Here is a 20,382-nt window from a genome sequence, read left to right as displayed (position 1 = left end):
ATGTATAATTATTGAGAACTACAGCAAATTGTATGTATTCTTTTACTTGCAAGTTTGAAACAAATAAACAAACAAACAAACAAAAACATAGCTTGTAGGGTTTTTTGGGAGTTTGGGACAATTGATTTTTTCCATAGATATTTTCCTTACAACAATTGCATAGTTTTAAGCCTGCCAACAAACAATTTCTCAAAATTAGGGCAGAAGGCTTGCACACATCTTAAATGTTTCTAAACAATATTTTTGTCCACTTTGCCTATCAGGTTTTAGATAAGCAGTTGACACAGAAACCTCCCACTATTTTCTGAATGAAGTGAAAGGAATTAATCAGTGAACTAAAATCACTTATGAGACGCAGAGATTTTTATCCTATATTGTTTCTATTTTGAAACCTTGAATATTACAAAGAGTAGCTTTTAGTCAAGAAAACTGCTCTAAGCTACAGCTAAGAGGCTTTCTGCACACTAAGCAACTCTTTCAACTTAAATGTGTAAGAGTCATGTCTTTCTGTAACGCAGCACAAGGTACACTTTATCTTTCAATGACTTGTGTAAGACTTTTATCATCTGATAGTAATTATCTCTTTGACAAACAAGCATTCGGTGACAGCCCACGGTCTTAATCTTACTCTCATTCAGGTTTGGGCTTCAGAACCTGTTTTAATATGAATTTAATTTCTCTTTTAGAATGTCATTCCCTAACGTAACGAAACGTAAACAAACCCCGAACAGCTCCAACTGCGAGATGTGCTGTCAGAGTTGCAGGACAAAAGGCACAAAGCACATAATGAGGCTTTTGAGAGCTTTAGCAAAGCTCAACCGCACTGTAATTTGAATCAGGAAAGATGCTGCACACATGTATGTTTCTTGAAAAAAAAAAAAGTATTTCATAAAAACACTCATATTTTCCTCTCAAACACCTATCTTGGGAATAATCAGAGCAAAATTTTCAAAGCACATATAATTTAATGTGAATAGATATTTTAAAGCAAAATAAATACATCAACAATATGTTACATTGGTGAATTTTAAAGGGATAGTTTATTATTTCTGAAATGTGGTCCTGTTAAATGGTTTTAAGTAAAAATGCAGAGATCAGGTTTCTCCTGGCCAAAACTGATTTTTAGGTTTTTTTTAGTTCTGACCTGCCAATTACAATTTTAAGTTAACTCATAGACAAAGTGGTTTTGAATCCAACAGCAAGAACAGGTATTACAAGATTTATGCATTGAAGCATAACAATTGTTACACTCCATTAAATATTCAGTTCTTTGTTTAAAAATGCTTCCATCTTGATGTCAAATCGTTTTTTTTTTTCTCTGGAGAACAAAGTGATTTGATTGGGAGAACTTGATTGGAGACCTGTGCACGTTGGCATGTTGTTTTGAACATCCTGCACCTGCAGATTATTTTCCATACAGTGGAATGGATGATTATTAATTTCTTTTGAGACCTGTTTAAATTCTTTACCAGACACATAAGCTGCTACAATTTTGTTTCTGAAGGCCTCAGACCGGTCTTTCAATCTCGCCATGGTGTTCACTGTTTAAACAGTGCAAGCCTCCTTCAAAATGCTGAAAAATGATTTTTTTATTGTGTGCACCTGATGTGATACCCGTGTAGGTAATTTTTGCCATTTCAACTGCGTTTAAATGAAGGGGTGTCCTAATTAGTTCCTAACAAGAAATAAAACTTTTTATTTAAAAAAAGGTGTTATTTCTAGTTTATTTATATTACTTGAATTTTCTGTATTTTCAAGACTGTTAAGAAATTTCCATGTCAAAATTCTTAGTTAAATGTAACAAACACACAGACTTTTTTAGGGTGTTCTCATTTTTATTAAACTCAAAATAATGCATTGTGGTTGATGCGTTTATAGACCAAAAAAATTTGGTAGTTTTTGGTTTTGATAACTTTTAATGAATAGAAAAGAAATATTTTTTCAGTATTGTACCTGCTGATTACAGATTAGACGCAATGAAGATGTAACTGGCTAATTCTTAACTCTGGCCAGCCTGCTGTTAAATGATGGTGCACCATTAAAAATCTTCCAGTGTGAAACACGTACTGAAAACAGAACATGTAATTGCTATATAGTCAGAGGACAATATAAATGCAAAAGGCATTATAAAAACTAAAACAGTTCCCATAATAATTTTTTCATCACCTTACATTAATATCAGACAGTAACTCTGACTGAAAACGTTGTAAATGCTCCCTTCTTAGTACAAGTTTCATACCGGAAAAGTATTGGCGCACCACCTCCAACCTCAATTTTCTGTGTAAATAATCATTGTTTTCTGTGTAAAGAAAGGCTTAATGCAAATATGACAAGGGTATAAAAGTTAATAAAACAGTGTTTTCATAAACTGGTTTGATGTTTTTGAGATTAGAGTTGGTTCAAGACAGTAGAGGCCCGTTTTGGTCTTGGTCCCTCTTGTAAGAGCCTTCAGCTACAGCCATGAGACATGAGACAGGAAATGAAGATGACAGGGACCTCCCTTGCAGGTACTCCTACTGCAGGTAGGAGTACTTGCAGTAGATACTGCAAGATACTAACTGCTTAAAAGCTTTAAACAGAACCTTACTTAAAAAAATCAAAACCTTTTCTTCAAGGCAAGGTCTATATTGTTCCATGTATCATGGAAGCACACAAACACAGCAATCAAAAGAAGAAAACCAAAACTGCAAATTACATGCAAGTGTATATGTAGACACTTGAGACATGACACACTGGAAATGAATCAGTGTTTGTATATGTTGTGTCACCCCGCAACACGTCATCACCTCCAAGTCATACACGTACAAGTTTCCTCTAGCCTCCTTCGTTCTTCTCTATCTCCTTGCAAATGAGGAATGCGGGAAAACCATAGGAGTTTCCATCTCGCCTTCAGGACTGATTGGACCTGACTGGAGGTGTGAGTGACTCACACCACCTCGGCACAGGTGTGGTTTCTTTATGACCCGCTTCTGCTGTGGAAGACGCTTGAATGAAAGCAAAGGCTGGGTCAGTGAGACACGAGAGAAAACCCAAACACGGCACTAACTCACGCAAATCCTGAAAACGCCCACTCCCGGATGCCCCTCTGTTTCTACGCAAGGCCCTGCCCTGCCCTCAAGGCGTGTAAACAGGTGTGTGCTTGCATACATTAATAAGAACAATAGGATTAAGGTTTGATGGCCGCTTGTTTCCCTGCCTCTGGCAAGTCCGGCCCAGAAACTCTATTCTTTCAGAACATTTTCCCAGAAAAGTTCAAAGCGTGCCAGGAGTCACCAAGGTGAGGAATTCCAAGCTTATCAGGTTGTATTATTTCAGGTCCAAGTCTTAAAGCCTCAAAGCCCGGGTTGCTCAGGCCTCGGGGTCTGCAGCTGCCTTGGAGACAGGATTAGGTTCGAGGATCAGCATGGAACATTCCATCAGTCTCTCTGTGTGTGTGTGAGTGGGTGCGTGAGTGTTTCTCTGTGTTTATGTCCACCAAGCATGAGTAAAGAGAAAATGAGCTTGTCAGAAGAGACACTGCTTTGAATAGAGTTCAAAGACAGCACACAACAAAAGTCATGTTAGGGCGCTTTACAATGAGATGCACCCAAGAGTCAAAACAAAAGCATAAATGTCCAGGTTGGACTGTATGTCTGGCATGGTGAGAGTATTTGATTTTGTTACTTGTTCCTTAACTCCTTTAAGCTAGACAACAGACCACATAACATAGCTTTAAAAGGGAATGCAACTCAGTTCCCATCAGTATGAAGTCAGATGAATACTTGTGAAAAACCTTTGCCATGACACTGGAGCCATGGAGAAGTACTTAATGCCCTGTTTTGTGCTACCACAAAACTAGATTACAATGTAAAGTAATGCTAGGAGCCCCAACATATTGCTGTTACTGGTAAAATAAGGGCAATTTGATTTGTTTGCCTTTCTTACTCCTCATACAAGCTTAAAGATATTATTTTCTTATTCAGTTCTGAAAGATATTTTTATAGAGACAAACCTTCTTCCCCACCTGTTTTTCTTTATAAACGCACACTACAACAACTCGCATCAACACCACATTTCAGCGGGCGTAGGTAGGCTTGGGGTCTTTCCACACCCCCATTTGGGAAAGCATGTGGGCTGGTTGTGTCACCAGCATTTGGCTCGGCTGGGCAGTGAGAGTGGAGCTGAGCTGGTATTTCTCTCTGGGCTGTCGTTGCAGTGGCATGGGCATGGTGGGGGTCGCCGGGCCCGTGTACGTGCCGCCGACCGGGGACCTCTTGCCGGGTGAGTTTGTCCCGTCTTGGTGTGGGGTCGGGGGGTTGCGCGGGGCCCTGCCTTGCATTCGCGGTGTGTTGTGCGCCGGGCGTGCATGGAGCGGGGCTGTGTGTGCAGCTTGCGCTGTGTGGATGTGTCTTTACCGAATTTTTGAGGGTGAAGCTCATCTGTGGGAGTGTGCCCCTGTGGGAAAGGAATTCGTTGGGTTTGGGTTCAAGAGCATGTGTTTGATATCTGTGTCCTGGTTGGGGGTGGCCCTGTGGGGAAATTCATGTTGGGGTTCATGTCGGGGTGGGGGGCTCATAGGGTTGAGATCTGAATTCTTTGGGGAATAGGGATTGTTTCGTCCCAGAAAGGTTCTGGTTGGCGGGCTCGTTCGGACCAGGTAGACCCCTCTTTTTGTTTGTAGCCCCCTCCCTGGACTGGGACGGGGCTTGCTGTGTGCTGCGTTTGGAGTGGGGGATCTAGGTCTGGGCCAGGGGCGTTCGGGTTTGGGCGGTGCCGGCACTAGTCTGGGCTGGGGCGGTCTGCCTATCTCCACTCCGGAATGAAGGGGACCACCTCCTGGATCTGGGGGCTAGTTGCCCCTCTGGGGTATCGACACCTGGACCTGGGAGTATGTATGGGGAGTGTGAGTGAGTGAACAATCTCCATTGTTGTGTGTCTTTATGTTGGGTGTGTGGGTGTGATATGTTACAAATATAGTTAAAATGGTATAAAATCAAAAATAGCCTAATTGTTACACTGCCAATTTTCAAAACCTATGTTTAACTGGATTTTTGATTTAAAAAGGGGTTTTAGTGACTGTGAAATACACTGAATATTCACAAAAGACTTGACTTAAGTGGCTTTTAATGTTGCTTTGCATTGTGTGCTTTTAGCCAGGTACATCGGAGATTGCCCCACTTCCAGACTAAATATCAAAATGGCTTAAACAAAGAAAAAATTTTTAATTTTTGTAATTCACCTCTGGACATCTAAAGAATGCCTTGAGTAGATGTATTTGTTTCATTTTATTGTCACGACCAAACCTATAATTGTTCCATCTACTTTGGACCTTTGCTGCTGCAATACATCAGCAGGATAAGACATCCTTTTAAGAACAAGAATAAGGTTTACCGTATTTTCCGCACTATAAGGCGCACCGGATTATAAGGCGCACCTTCAATGAATGGCCTATTTTAGAACTTTTTTCATATATAGGGCGCACCGGATTATAAGGCGCATAGAATAGAAGCTACTGCAGTCAAACGTTTGACTGGGGTTGCGTTATGCATCCACTAGATGGAGCTGTGCTAAAGAGAATGTCAACAAAACAGATAAGTCAGTCAGTCAAACTTTATTAATACACTACAAACCAGCATTCTGATAACTCCATTCACTCTCATGGTAAGGTCTCCTCTACATAGAATTATATTGAATAGAGCTTTCTTGTTTCTGTCCCCTGACCGTAGTCTGATGACACAGGGGAGACGCTTTCTCCAGGGCCGAAGTTACTTCGGGGTTAACTCCCTCACTCATACGTTGCTGAGTTGAACATGAAGAAACGGCATCAAAACACTGAGTTGTTGACGAGATTCGGGGTTCTTTTTAATGACTTTGCAGCAGGTAAAAACACAGGGCTTACAGACTCATACACCGCTGCTCCGGTCGCCGTCTCTACCCACCCCACACACACAATAATACCGACGTCACTCCTTCACTCTTGATTCTCAGGTACGGCAGCACACAGCGCCACCTCTGTCCGGAGGAGTAATGTCAACATCTTCCATACACACACATGAAACATACACCCCACACACTGAGCTTCTAATCACATATAGTTCAGGCAATTCCTGCAACAGTACATTCAAACGTTATACACACACAAGTGGTGTTGGACTAGGAGTAAGCACAGTACAGGTGTTTACCGCTATTACTTCGGCGACGCCCCTGACTACGGTAGCCGTAATGCTGCAAGCGGTGCGGCTTTGTAGTTTACCAGTCGTACTGAAACATTTTGACAGAGCGCCGTGTACAACCAGTATGGATCAACCAATTAACCAATTGATCCATATATAAGGCGCTCCGGATTACAAGGCGCACTGTCATTTTTTGAAAAAATTAAAGGTTTTTAAGTGCGCCTTATAGTGCAGAAAATACGGTACTTAAACTTCCTCTATCGGCAACCATGTCTTAACACATCAGAGACGTTTTGTTTTCATAAATTGATGAAACACATCAAGAAGGTGCTGTTAAGAACCTCACACAACATCTAGCAAATATGCTGTAAGGTTTCCAGGCAGTTAAATGACAAATGAGAACACTCATTCACATTCCACTGAATGTCTGCTGAAAAAAAAGCCCGTTAGGCAAATTGCATCATTACCCATCTTTCATTTGTACAATTATGTTAATTACGCTCTTAGGTTTGTCAAATCAAGATAGATGCTGTGCTGCTTAGGTGAGGTTAAAAAGTGAAAACTGATAAGGAGCTAACCTGACTCCATACAAACTATGCTGGCTAATTACCATCTGATAAGCACAGGTAACAAACCATTAAAAATTTGCTTTGGATTTGTAATGATTTTAAGAATGTGGCAGGTGTTAACAGGAAGTTTTATCTTGCTTGGAGCTATGAAACTGTTTAGCACAGAGACGGCAAGGTACTTCCACTGAAACAATTAACTGTAATCATTCACCTACAATAATTCTGATTTACCAGGTAACTAAGATGAATGATTAAAACTGACCCAGAGGATAAAATGCGATCCCACAGAAGGCTAAGCAAATACTATCTGCAGTTAGGGAACGCTGCCAGATATTGTTCACTTTAAAAGCTTACAGGCATGAAAAGCTGGCTGTCCACTATCCAGGGAATAAAGCTGGAGGGCACAATGCTACAAAGACAACATCAGATAAAAGCAAGAGGGCCAAAGCATGTTTCCTCTCTCACTCACCCACATCTAGGATGTCAAGGATGATGATATCGGAGGTAGCCCGGCCCAGCCGGTTGGAGGCCTCCACCCAGATCTCATACGGCGTGAAGAGGTGCAGGTCCTGGGTGATGCTGCAAGAATACGGCTGCATGTGGCTGTAGTCCTCACACTCCTTCTCGGTACCGTACCATCTGAGGGGAGAACAATGATGAACAAAAGGGAGGTTTTTTCCTGTCAATTAAGTTTTTATGAAAGTGACTTATACATTTTATTTAAATTTAGTTTGCATCATGTTAAATCTTTTTTATTTGATAGTTTTTAAATATCGTCATCTGCATAGTTTCAGTCTCTTTTTACCTGAGTTTGTACTTAAGCCTGTACTGTGTGCTGATATTAGTCTCTCCTCTTCCTCCAGGGGCCCAGCTGCACGTCAGGTCTTTGGTGTTCCGGGACCAGCAGGTCAGATTGACCGGTTTCTCTGGAGGCACTGCGACAGAGCCAGGTGGGCAGAGAGCAAAGAGTTGAAGACAGAACGTGAGGAACATGTAAATAAGAAAATGGGATAAAACAGAGAAGAATAAAGGGGCAGTGAGGTTAAGTCCAGTGTCTGCTACAGCTATATATTCCAAAGTTATTACTGATGTTCCTCAGAAATACAAGATTTTATTTTCTTCCTTCTTAACTGGTGTGTGCACTGTCCAAGTCTGATTTACTTTTCTCAGAGGAACGCGGGGTCCTCCTCAGTACCAGCGTCACAGACAAATCATGATATCAACGGCATCTCTGTTAATGTGTTGGAGACAATGTCATGAGATCTCTGTTTATGGTCTACGTTGTGTGACTCTCCAACATCTTTCTTCCTCCCCTCCTCTTAGTGAAAATGGTAAACAAAGGCCTGACGATGCAGGCACTATGGAGATGGTTTCGAACTGATCGGAGGCTACATTTAATACCACCAGCTTAAGTGATTGAAATATATTTATGTCTAAAATAATATTACTAAGCAATCTGTATAATATGGGTGTTTCTGTGAGGGAACACCCATATTATACTTTGTAATTTACTGTTTTGATTGTTTGGTACTCACACACTCTTCACATTTAGCTTTTTATTTACAAAGAGAAACAATTTCACATACTATTTAAAAAGGCAGAAAACATTTTGTGGTTTATCCAAACACTATCATCAGTTGTAATTTGTGCAAACAGGAAATGTCTCTGGCGTTTAACACACAAAGAAGGAATTCCCATGATCTCATGAGGTTGGCCATATCCCGTGTTTACTGATTCAAACATTTCTGAAGAAGCTCACTACTACCTGGATGTCTAAATGAAGCTTCACAGACATTTAAAACAACTGGAAAATGTTGAAATAAATCAGAAGCGCAAGGGAATTTGACGCTGTGCTTTTTCTAACCCATAAACAAACCATTTAATTTCCACATATTTAAAGCATGTGTGTCAGCTTTTCTCCTGGAAGTGAAGTGTTTGGCTGAATTACGTGGATAAATATTCAGGAAATTGCTTAAATGTCACATATCATTGAATTGAAGTCAGATGTACAATATTTTGTTAGGACTTCTTGTTGCACCTCCCTATTTGAGGAAGACATTATGATTAATGATTAAACCAAAATAACCTACTGCTGGTAGATATTGGTTTAAACTAATTTCTTTACAATGGACTATTGGTAAATAATAAAACGTTACAATAAATCCTTTTTCTTCAGGTACAAAATGACAGGCAGGAGTAATACGAGTGATTTTCATGTCGTGCTTTTTTGGTAATTTCTTGGCAGACTTCTTGTCAGTTCATACATGGGATGGACGAAATGTACATAAAATTTGATCTCGATATTTTGTTGCATTTTTTTTTTTATTAATCGCAGTATTTACTTGGAAACACCTTATGCAGTCAGCACCCTCCAAGCACAAAGATAGGTCAAAACAAATCTTTACCGCTGAACAGCACACAATGCCTACATTTATTGGATTTTGAAGTATATTAATGCGTATTGATGTTTTTATGGTACTAACAGTGGAAAAGATGGTAAAATTCCTACCATACTGATTTTTCTGGAGTTTGTAGACATCTTTAACCTTTAACCTTTCGACGTCGTCATGACAAATCACTATTCTCATCACTTTCACATTTATTTCCAATCAGGATGAACAATTGATCCCTGATCCATACCCACCTGGGTGAGGAATCGTACATGCTTTGACCTCTGATTTAAAGTAACTTTCTATAATTTACTCAGTCTTCAGTAAAGAAGTGTTGCTATTTGACTCCAACAAATATTATCTACCAGCAGGAGGTTGCAAAGAGTTATTTTTATTAGATCAGGAGTCATGATTTCTCAAGTCTTATAAAAACCGAGCTGCCCAGACCGGGATCCGAATCACAATCAATGAAAACAGGGAGAAATATAAAATCTCCAAAATTCTTCAATGGTTTGTTTAAAGGTATAAAATGGTAGTAGGTGGGAACAACATAGCGACATGTGGATTTCAAATGGAGATACTAAATGGCGAAAGGTTGAAGTGACCCTTAGCTTTCTAAAACAAAAACAGCTACAAAACTCACAGCTACATTTTTTTTTATCTTTATTATTATTATTGTCAGTATAAAGTAGTGGTATTATTACTGTTATGATCTCGGTTTTGTTGTTGCTGTTGTTACCCTGAACCTCCAACCCTCACCCTCTTTTGTTCTTTCCCACCTGTGTCCTCCTGTTTCCAGCGGCCCAATCTGCATGTCGTGGCATTAATTAGATAAAGTCAACAATGCAACAGAAGGAATTTCTAATTTCCCTCTGATTTAGAGCAAATCTGCCTCTGACACTATAAGACCTCCAGACCCACCATGCTGTTTGCCTAAGCTGCCACAACAGGACACACACACACGATAAGCATGACTTTGCCCAACCAAGATGATTTACTTTTTCCTTAACTGACACAAACAGCTTTCCCCCACAGTACTACCACAGTCACACCCTCTTTATGCTATGATAGAGACAGGGTATTCCTTGAACGTAAGATCTCGTAAGAGAAAAAATACGGTTATATTTATGATAAAAGTTAGGTGAATGCAGAAAAAAGGTGGTAAATGCTCGCTCACACAAATTCAAAATGTAAATGCTTTTTATCGGTGTGTAAAGGGTCAAGCCTCTACAGCAACAGTGGACCACACAGATGGTCAAAGCATCACTGAGGCCTCTTACTGGGTCTGAAGGTAGTAATAAAATGGATAAAATACAACTTCAACTGTGCAGGGACACTTAAAAATCTACCCACTACTTCCTTGCTCTCCCCTTTATTCCCATTTCCTCTTCATTCTCCTCATCTCTTCTGTGTATTACTCTATCCAGTAATCTGCCATTTTTTCATCTAACAAGCATTTAGAGCATTTAGAAATTAGCTGTATTTACAATAAACCATATAAACATATAAACACATCTCACTGCCACACAAGTGTTAAAAAAGTTAAGATTTTTTTTAAGCTTTAACTTACTCCCAACGTACAGACAGGAGCCTGCTAATATGTGTCCCTTGTGGTTGTGGCAGACCAGGTTGTCGCCGGAAGTTTGCCTGGAGGCGTTGAGCCCGACCAGCGTCAGGCTCAGGTTGGTCGGGCTCAGTACTTTGTAAAGGGAGCCGGGAAGCTGCTGACCGTTCAGTGTCCAGAAAAGAGAGTTGGCGTGGAGCCCGAGGTCAGGGTGGATCCAGCAGCTGGCGGTCAGGTTGGACCCCATGCGAAGCACAGGGTCCTGGGGGTAAACAATTGCTACATCTGCAAGACAGAAGCCAGTCGATGGCATTGGTATATGTTAGGAGGAAAATGGGTTATTGGTTTGGTTAGATAAAAGAATAGGATTTAGATCCAAGAAGGAATAATATATACAGTAGCTAAAGATGAAAAAACATTTCAGGAGAACACATGAATGATCTCTATGTAACAACCATTTTACCTCCATAGAGTCTATTTGAAATAATATCGTTTCAATTATAGAATATCCTTGGACATCTTTTTCTGGGTGTTTCAGGCTGGTGTTTATTTAGCCCAGAAAAAAAAAACTGAAGGTCAGTTTTTGAGGTAGCCCAAATTGAGGAAAAACCAACCTTTCAATTTTTTCCCAACTTTTTAGCCACACGTGGGCATGAAAAGGGATTGGACTCTGACATCACTGACATAACACTGTACATACAGCCGGAAAATTGTTTTAAAGCTCATCATTATCATAAACAGTGCTCTTGATTGTTGTTTTATGTTCATAGTAAAACATAGACTTGGGTGTTACATTGGGTGTTTTTGTGCTACGAATTTGAAATAGAATACAAAACAGATCAATTATATGCTCAACAGAGAGATTGGTAGTAGTTTGATAAGAGTAAAAACTAAAATATGTGATGTAGCATCTGGCAGTCCATTCCCTAGAGACATCGACCATGTTCTTAGTTTTCCCAGAAGCAAACATAATCTTTATAAAGAAAAACAGCATTTTGTGGGTGGTGTTTCATTTTTCACCTGTATCATATGATTCTACATAAATCCCTGTTTTTAGAAATCCTCTACTCATTTATCAGTTCAGTGGGTCTCTCGATTCTTGTAAGGCTGAGCCAGTAAAACGGTGTCATGGTTTGTGGGTCTATTGTCTTCAGGCTTTGACTTTGTGGCCTTTCTTGGTTGCTGCAATGCGGGTGTTTCTTTGAAGTTTCCAAATGAAATTGGGGTAACAAAAAAAATTATAATTTGCTTGTTATGGAGTATGAGCTGGATATGCTGAGGAGGCAGCCATTGGACCGACCTGACCGAGTAATTATGGACAAAACGCAATGTGCAGAAACGGAGGTTTTACAGCAGAGCTGTTAGATAGCCATGTCTTTAAAGTTGACTTGCAAGAAACAGGTACACCGCTGCTAATTTTCTATTAAAAGAGTGTTTTTCTAGTCAGGACATGCATATTACAACATTTAATGTTTAAATTTTTAAAATCATCTACTATTAAGGGTTTTTAGGTGTTATCCATTATAACACAGTTTTCCTATTATTTCCACAGTCTTTCACTCACTTAATTTTCAGTCATTTTTAAATCTGATTAAGCTAAACCATGCCTTGTTGATCCTTAAAAATTGTGATTGATGCTTCTCTATCTTTGCTCAACATAGTTCACAGTGTGTCCATTTAAAAAAACAATTTAAACGCAGCAATGTGAGCTTGTAAATACAAACCTACTCATCTTTAGGCCATTCACACCATTTCATATAGTAAAAGCAACAAGTCCTGGGAACCTGTTGCTGGTTTATCAAGCCTACCATTGTCTTATAAGTAGGTTTGATTTTAGCAAGTTTGGCTACAACTAGCAGGAGTCCAGACCCTAAAACACTGAAAGATCGGGACTGTGGTCACAAGCTTACTAACAGATAATATATTCTGACTGCGGTAGGACTGTCTAAAGGAACACATCCACCAAACTGAACCTAGAGCCCTTGTAGGATTCTGCTGTCACGATAGGCAGACAATTCCTGATCGCAATGAGTCTGGTCATCTGTTTTACGGTTCTGTTCGTCTTTTGCCCCTCACATTGAATGCAGATGAGCCTGGCCTGCAGAGGACGTTCGCACAGTTGCCTGCAATACCATTAAAACTTTGTCCACACCTCTCAAGTTTGGACACGTCAATTTCAAACTAACTTCCAGCTGAAGGCCAGTTAAAGAATGTCCTACTGTTTCCTGGAAATCGACCGTAGAAATGTACCGTCTCTATGTCATACCTCTTCACTCCTTTGTGTCTAGACTCACTGCTATCTTCTTCTCGGAAGTGAACAGCTTTTGTTTAGTCTGATGCGAAGGCAAAGAACAAGAAACAGAAATCTATAACAAAAATAACATCAACACCACTAATAATTTTACAGTACGTTTTAGTCATTTTATATATTATTTCATTTTATATATTATTTAAATCAGACTTGGCATTACGTGTTACTCGTCAGTACAAATTAGGAAAGTAAAATCGACTTACAAGTATGTTGAAGAAACCCTGAAAGCTCCTTTGATTTGGCTGTTTTCATTCACACAGCAATATTTTATCAGGATCCCCTGACATCCAAAATCAAAGCAGAGGGTTTTGATGCATAACTAAATTAAAAACCAGAAATTAGAGATCCTCGATCTGCTTTCCTGGTTAAATCATTTTAATGACTCATATAGGAGTCCATGACCATCCTCAACATCTGATACCTGTTGTTAATCTTTTGTCTGTAGGCTTGCAAAATTATAGAGAATAAACTGAAATAATCCTGGAATTTAAAATGTAAAAGATTGGCCCCTTGCAGGGATTTTAAATACAGTTGGGGAAATTATTCAGCATTTGACCACAAACTTGTGTAAAAACATCCAGTTTCTGCGGAAGTACACTTCAGTGCATCCATGCAAATACCCATCACACGCATCCTGCTTATTGCAGGGGTATTAAGGGCATGCCACTTACATGCACTGAGCATGTTCTGATGATTTCTAGACGCCTGGGCAACAGACCCCAAATTCTTGAGCCCAGCAGGGGTGGGCAACTCCAGCCCGAAGTTTTTAGATGTGTCCTTGGTCCAACACACCAGAATCAAATGGCTGAATTACCTCCTCAGAATGCAGTCAAGTTCTGCACAGGCCTGATAATGAGCCATCGATTTGATTCAAATGTGCTGAACCAGGGGGAACATCTTCTAAAACAGAGGTGGACAACTTCAGTCCTCAAAGGGTTGGTGTCCTGCAAGTTATAGATGTGTCTGCTGCATGTGTCGAGTCAGATGCTCGTGTTATTTGTGGTATTTTACTGTATTTTAAAGCAACCGTTTTAAGGAATTGATAGCATTGTTTTTAACATGTTAAATGACTCGGATCACATTAGGGATAAATAAATCCTACCAGAAATGCACACAGAAATGTGTCTGTCTGCTCCAAACTCTTTATACAGAACGGTTGGGAAACACTGCAGAATGAAGGGACCCTGAGGGCTACAAATCAGCATGTATTGATCCCATAAAGACAAGAGGTTCATTATTTTGTGCTTAAATACATAGACACTTTAAGATAAGCCATCTTTTATAGTTTTGTTAGTATTGGTTAACATTTTAAAGAAAGAGTGGAGTCTAAAATTAGTCATCCCAAATACTAATAACAGTCAAATAAAAAAAGAAGCTTTTGATCTCACAGGTGAACCATGCAATAAAAAGGAGGATCAAGGAGAAAAGATGAGAAGAAAGCATTTTATTTTCTAAAGGCTGCAAGATTCTAACAAAAAAACACAAGGTTTCTACCAGTGTAGAAAGCAATATGAACACATCTGAGGTGGTTTCTATAAGGGAATGACTGAGCAGCTTGCAAGCGAGAGTGTTAACACGGTGTCAGACCACTATAAAATCTGGGCCTGAGGCCACGTCTATTCAGCAGCCAGCCACCTTACGCTGAAAGACATTGTGTGGTCTTTTATGGCAGAGCCGCCTTTGAAGACACAAGCTCATCTGTAACTCCACTCCTCTGTTAATATCATTGAGTCCTTCGACACGACACTTCCACACATGCATGCTCACATACGAACACAAACAAACCGATGCAAAGGGTCTGTTTGTCTTTGTCACTGGATACAGTGGACCAAAGGTGGCCATGATTAGCCAGTAATATGCCGCTCCAGCTGAATAACAATCGGTGTTTATGTATTCCAGGCGCTGAGGACGGGACATTGCCCCGGAGCAGGTTGTGAAGCCCTCTAACGCCCATTTCTTCACAGTCCAAACACTGCAAAGCGAGACACAATTACTGCTGTTTATTGTCTCACCCCGACACGTTCACTGGAGGAAATGGCTTGTAAAAAATTATTTGTTTGGAGAGACGGAAGCTCTCATCACGCCTGAGGATGAGTCCAACATCGTGATAATGGACGAAATCAGACTGAGAAATGAGAAAATAACTTTTGTTTCAAGAATGCGGACTACATTACAAGTCTGAAGCAGCTGAATTCTAGTCTGTGGTGGTCCTCAAAGACACGTCACATCCACTGTTCCCGCATTTATTCTGCACTCGTCTAGGCAACAGCGGAAAGGGAGCTTTCTCCTGGGCTCCTTAACAACCGATGCACATGAGCCATTTGGAGAATTTTGAGGAAGTCACGCAACATTTGGTGACAATGAGCCATGCAACATTTTCTGCAAAGAGGTTGAACCAGCAGAAGCAGATCTGATTTCTTCTTGAGGAAGTTGGGAAGGAGTTTAAAGCAGGACTGGGTTGTAAAATATGATTCCAGGCACCATTAACACACCAACTTCAATGTGAAACTTGGTGGTGGCAGCATCATGCTGTGGGAATGCTTCTCTTTAACAGAGGTAGGGAAGCTGGTGAGAGTTGATGGGAAGATGAATGGAAGTAAATACAGAACACTTCTGGGAGAATACCTGTTAGAGGCTATGGATGACTTGAGACTGAGGTGGAGGTTTACCGTTTAGCAGGACAACGACCATAAACATACAGCCAGAGCTACAGGGAACAGTTTAGATCAAAACTGTGTTAGAATGGCCCAGTCAAAGTCCAGACCTGACTCGGTGATTAGGCTTAATATTTTTATGTTCACAGTTTCTTCTCCATTTATTCTGAGTGAGCTTGAGTCACTGTGCATAGGCGCACTGGCAAAAATAATTAGCTCTATAGATGTGCATAGCTGACAGAGACAGACCCAAAAATGTGCAGCTGTAATAGCAGGAAGAGATTATCTGCAAGGCATTGATTCAGGGACGTGAATAACTAACCTTTACAGCACAAGAAAAAACTTTGTTTTGGTCACATGAAATCCCATTACAATCAACAAAAGTTGGCGCTATTAAAGTGCGAGCAGAGTGAATACGCAAAGTAATGTAACTATGGCATTATTTGTTCTTTGGCCATGGGATGCAATAAAAAACAGCTTAATTCTGGTAGCAGATTGTGTGAAGGAGATTCATGGCCCATTATAAAAGTTAGTGAAACACTAACGACCATTTATGTTGTGGAATAAGAACAATGAAAGCTTACATTCAGGGCTTGTTATTCCCTTTAAAGCCCAGTCCAGACTTTCTTTTATAATGCCCTTTGAAAAAGGATACTGAGGAGCTGCTGTTTACTAGGGAGCTCACCATTAAAACTAATCCAGCCTCTTAGCGGCTGAACCGGACATAACAATGATTTATTTACATTATTGTGCATTAAGCTGGTGCTCCTGCATTCTCCTAAACTCCGAGCAAGTGATGTCACCGCTTGTTGCTGTCCATAAAGCCCCCATGCTCAGCATGTGCTAAACGAATTATGGCCTGACTTGTTGAAATGCAGCCTCCCTGGAGGGGAGCTCTCTCTCTCTGCATGGGATACAAGCAATGCAACTGCAGCAGGAGAACATCAATAATCTTTGCTGTCAGAAAGACAAAATGGCATTTGTTCCCTTAATTCCCCCCTAAATGTGTCCACAAATCAAATGGAACACAGTGAGAAAGGGTCCCAAGTAGGCCTGCGCCGGTTACTGCTATCAAGGTTTGATCAAGTCTTTAAAAAGTTATGATCTCAAAACCTCTAAAGTTTTCTGTCTCTGTTTGAAGTCCTTGCGTGAGATGCCAAGAGAAAGTTTCTTAGCGACTGGAGTTTTCTTCAGCTGTATAAAGCCTAGAGTAAAGCAGCATTGCTCCTCGCCCACCTGTTGCTGTGCAGCATTGCTCAGGTGGCTGAAAGGAGGCTACAACTTTTTTCCTTTACTGTTTGGAAATAATTCTGGCAACAACAAAAAAAATGTGAGTTGTGCTGTGCAAGCTAAACGTGCATCAAAATCAAAATAACTATAAAGGCAATAGATTTAACTGCAATAATTATTATGTTTTATTATTTTAGCGCCGGTAAGGAAAACTGTTGCACCACTTGCTGCCTTGATGTGATGCCATGGGTTTTCTCTACATTGTTAGTGTTGCAAAGGCAATATTGCTTTTCTTTACTCAGACCTTTTCAGTCCCTGAAAACTGCAAATTTCTTTGCAAGAAGCCTAATCTGAAGTAAACACAACTTAACATGTTTGGCCAAGATGACTGAAAAGTCAGTTTATAAACAATTTCACTCGTTTCTTGATACAAAAAATCTGTTTAAAGTCTTCCAGTCAGGTTTTTGACCGAACTACAGCACTGAAACCACGTCGGTAAAGGTTATGAACGACATATAGTTAAGGACAGATTTGTTGGTACGCCTGGTCGATTTCAATTTCTAATTATTTTTATTCAAACAAGAAGTTTGTCTCTGATAGGAAATGAGACGGACATTTCTGAAAAGAAAATAGTACAATGTGAAAGGAGGATCAGTTTTGAAAAAATTTATCTGTTTCTATTTACATTTTATTCTTAAAAACTAGGTGGCCCACAATCATTTATACCTTTCTTATTTAGCATTACTCCAATTAAATCCTTTTTCCATGTTTCCTCCTGTATTTAGATGATTTATCGTTGGTGATGAGCTTCAAGTCTTTTAGGTTGGATGGACTCCTTGCCATCGCCCTAATTTTTAGCTCCCTCCACAGATTCTCTTTCATATTGAAGTCAGGACTCTAGCTTAGCCACTCCAAAGCATTAATATTACTTCCAGGCAGAAGAAACATGTTGGTAACATTACAAGATTACTGGAAACCTTAATATGAGTATGGATAATTGTAGGCTTAACGGAACGTCTTGTCAGCGATGAATCTAAAACTTCTGAATAGTTTTACTGTTTCTCAGAGCAGCTGATCATTACATCTCGGTTGAAAGAAATACATTTGCATCTGTTTCCGGGCGTATCGTCATAATTTTAAAGGGCTATGTCACAGTTTTTATTAAGAAATTACTGCATTGGATCCTCTCTAGTTTATATTCTAAAATCTAAGTGGATAACTCTAAAGTGAACAGAGATTCACCTTTACTCTATGTATCAGCACACAAACGGGTCCAATACTTTTCTTGCTTTTGGATTGCTTGAGAACTAGCCAAGATTAGAAACTTAATTGTATGTATTAATCAAAACTGGGCTGAATTATTGTACAGTGATTAGAGATTCTTAAAAAAAAAGCAGTTGGAATTTTGTAAAACCTTTATTTATTTGAACAAATAACTGGGATTCCTAAATCCCCAATAAATATTGCTAATATCTTGTCTCGCCTGGTGAACCCAATATCATGTATGGTCTAGTCTGATCGGGATGCATTGTTCCACCCCTATCTGGGGGTGTGCTAAACTGGTTTCAATCTTACCTCAGACTGGGACTGTTTTATGTCATTTGGTAACTGTTATTTTTTCTGTTTAGAATAAAAACTTTTAGGTTATGTTATGAATATCTTGATTTAATTTTTTTTAGTAAGCTTAATTAAGGTTATCATTCTGGCTCATAGTCCCAAGCATACCTCACAAGAATCACTATTATAACTTGATTTGAAAATAAAATTTAAATGCATTTTTATTGCGTTCATAATATGTCATATGATCTGGAATTGCATAATTACATATAATATATTTTAATAATCCACATCAGTTAAATGTGGTTGATATCCTAATCTTCACTGACTCAAACCGATTTAATATGTGATGTAACAGCGTAGTAATCCAGTTCTGCAACAGGTTTGGCTTTAGAATCAAACAGGACCCAATCACACGGTGCCGTCTACACTCAGATCATCTGCCCACACTTGGACTGAGCAGATCTCCGTGAGGCAGCCTAAATCAAGCACTTCCCCGCTGCAAGAGTGGGACTTTGCGCATCGATGGACATCTGTGTGCAACTTACGTGTGGACAGGGACAGCACGCCGGGAGAGTGCAGCGTCAGGAGGACCAAGCAGAATTCCAAGGCGGCTTTCATTATGTGGGATCCTGGTTTTGCCGATCTCCAAGCGGTATTCCCGAAGCGAATCCGCGTCCCCCTGTTGTTGTGGTGTCGCCTTTATTTTATTTTTTTCGAGCCTCCACACACAAATTACACCCAGCGCAAAGAGAGAGAGAGAGAGAGAGAGAGAGGAAGAGTGAAAAACAGTAAAAATCCGGATTGTATTAGGAAGACAAGTCTCCAGAGTGAGGGACCGCAGCTGAAAAAAAATGTGACCCGGTGGGAAAAGTCCTCTTCTGAGGAGCCAGAAAGGAACTCGTCCCTTACACTGTAAGATTGAAAGCTGCACGTCCCGTTTGCAGTGTTTTTCCTTCTTAATGCTTCCTGCAGAAATCATACACAAGTTCATACTTTTTAAGTCCCGCCCCTTTCTTTCTCGGGCTCTCTCTCCTGCCTCACGGTCGCCAGCCTTCCCGTCCTCTCCCTGCCCTTTTTCCAGCCCCCCAGTACAGTGATGGGTAGGAGTCAGAACCACTCACTTTCACTGAATCACTCTGTGTGATAGTTTCCGAGCCTCGGGTCTCGGTGCATTTTCACAATAGGAGGCTGTTGAGTCACAGTGTTACAGGAAGGTTGCCAACTTATAAAGACTCCTTTCACTAGTTTTGGTCAAAAATTCATAGCAGTATAAAATCAACTTTTTTATGTGAAAACTAATTTGCCAATAAATCTAGTGTAGTCTTAGATGACAAGACTGAGTTGTACTAAATCCATTCCTATAGACACAGTGATGTAAGTGGATTACCTTCTGCTTTTTTGTCCCACCTATATGTTTCAGATCATCAAACTAGTTTTAATTATATTAAATACAGAAAAATAACAAAAAGTAGTTCAAATCTCCCCCTGTTTATCATTTACCACATGTTTTGCTCCAGATTACCGCCAGACCCGTAGAATCAATAAATCGATTAAATATATCCTGTCTGGCAGAATGAAGTAGGATAGAAAATCGTAAATATAAACATTTCATGCCCAGATCTGAAGGAAAAGAAATTCTCAGTGACAGTAGGAACAAATGATGAACACTGACTTCTGCCATTCTGAAAGAGATATGAAGCTATTTTTAAGACGTTGGGACTCCAGTGGACCACAAGCCACAGTGCCATGGTGAACTTTTCCAGGAGTGAAAGGCTAAACAATGACTCATCCAGAAGGTCACATAAGAATACTAAAAACATCTAAAAAAAACTGCAGGCCTCAACTCCATCAGTTAGGGTCAGAGTTCATAATTCAACAATATGAAAGTGAAAAAAGCATCCATTGGGGAGTGAAAACAATGGTCTATCTCACATCTACCAAAAAACATCACT

At 40.0% G+C, this 20,382-nt stretch overlaps 1 protein-coding gene across 2 annotated transcripts in view; it reads right to left on the bottom strand.

Annotated features, from left to right (window-relative positions):
• The window catches only part of crlf1a (cytokine receptor-like factor 1a), a 32,169-nt gene extending 12,742 nt beyond the window's left edge, over positions 1-19,427 (bottom strand). For both annotated transcript variants that reach the window (XM_047392994.1, XM_047392993.1), the window contains exons 1-4: positions 18,976-19,427; positions 10,682-10,960; positions 7,527-7,656; positions 7,191-7,360 (exon numbers count right to left, since the gene is read on the bottom strand). In XM_047392994.1, the coding sequence (XP_047248950.1) occupies positions 7,191-7,360; positions 7,527-7,656; positions 10,682-10,960; positions 18,976-19,048 (652 nt within the window). In that variant the 5' untranslated portion in view covers positions 19,049-19,427. The remainder of the gene's footprint in view (positions 1-7,190; positions 7,361-7,526; positions 7,657-10,681; positions 10,961-18,975) is intronic.
• Between the last annotated feature and the right edge of the window lie 955 nt (positions 19,428-20,382).

This window comes from Girardinichthys multiradiatus, chromosome 19 (genome assembly GCF_021462225.1).
Source record: "Girardinichthys multiradiatus isolate DD_20200921_A chromosome 19, DD_fGirMul_XY1, whole genome shotgun sequence".
In the NCBI taxonomy this organism is placed as follows: Eukaryota; Metazoa; Chordata; class Actinopteri; order Cyprinodontiformes; family Goodeidae; genus Girardinichthys; species Girardinichthys multiradiatus.
The sequence above is the reverse complement of the archived record's forward strand: the minus strand, read 5'-3'. Positions and strand labels throughout refer to the sequence as shown.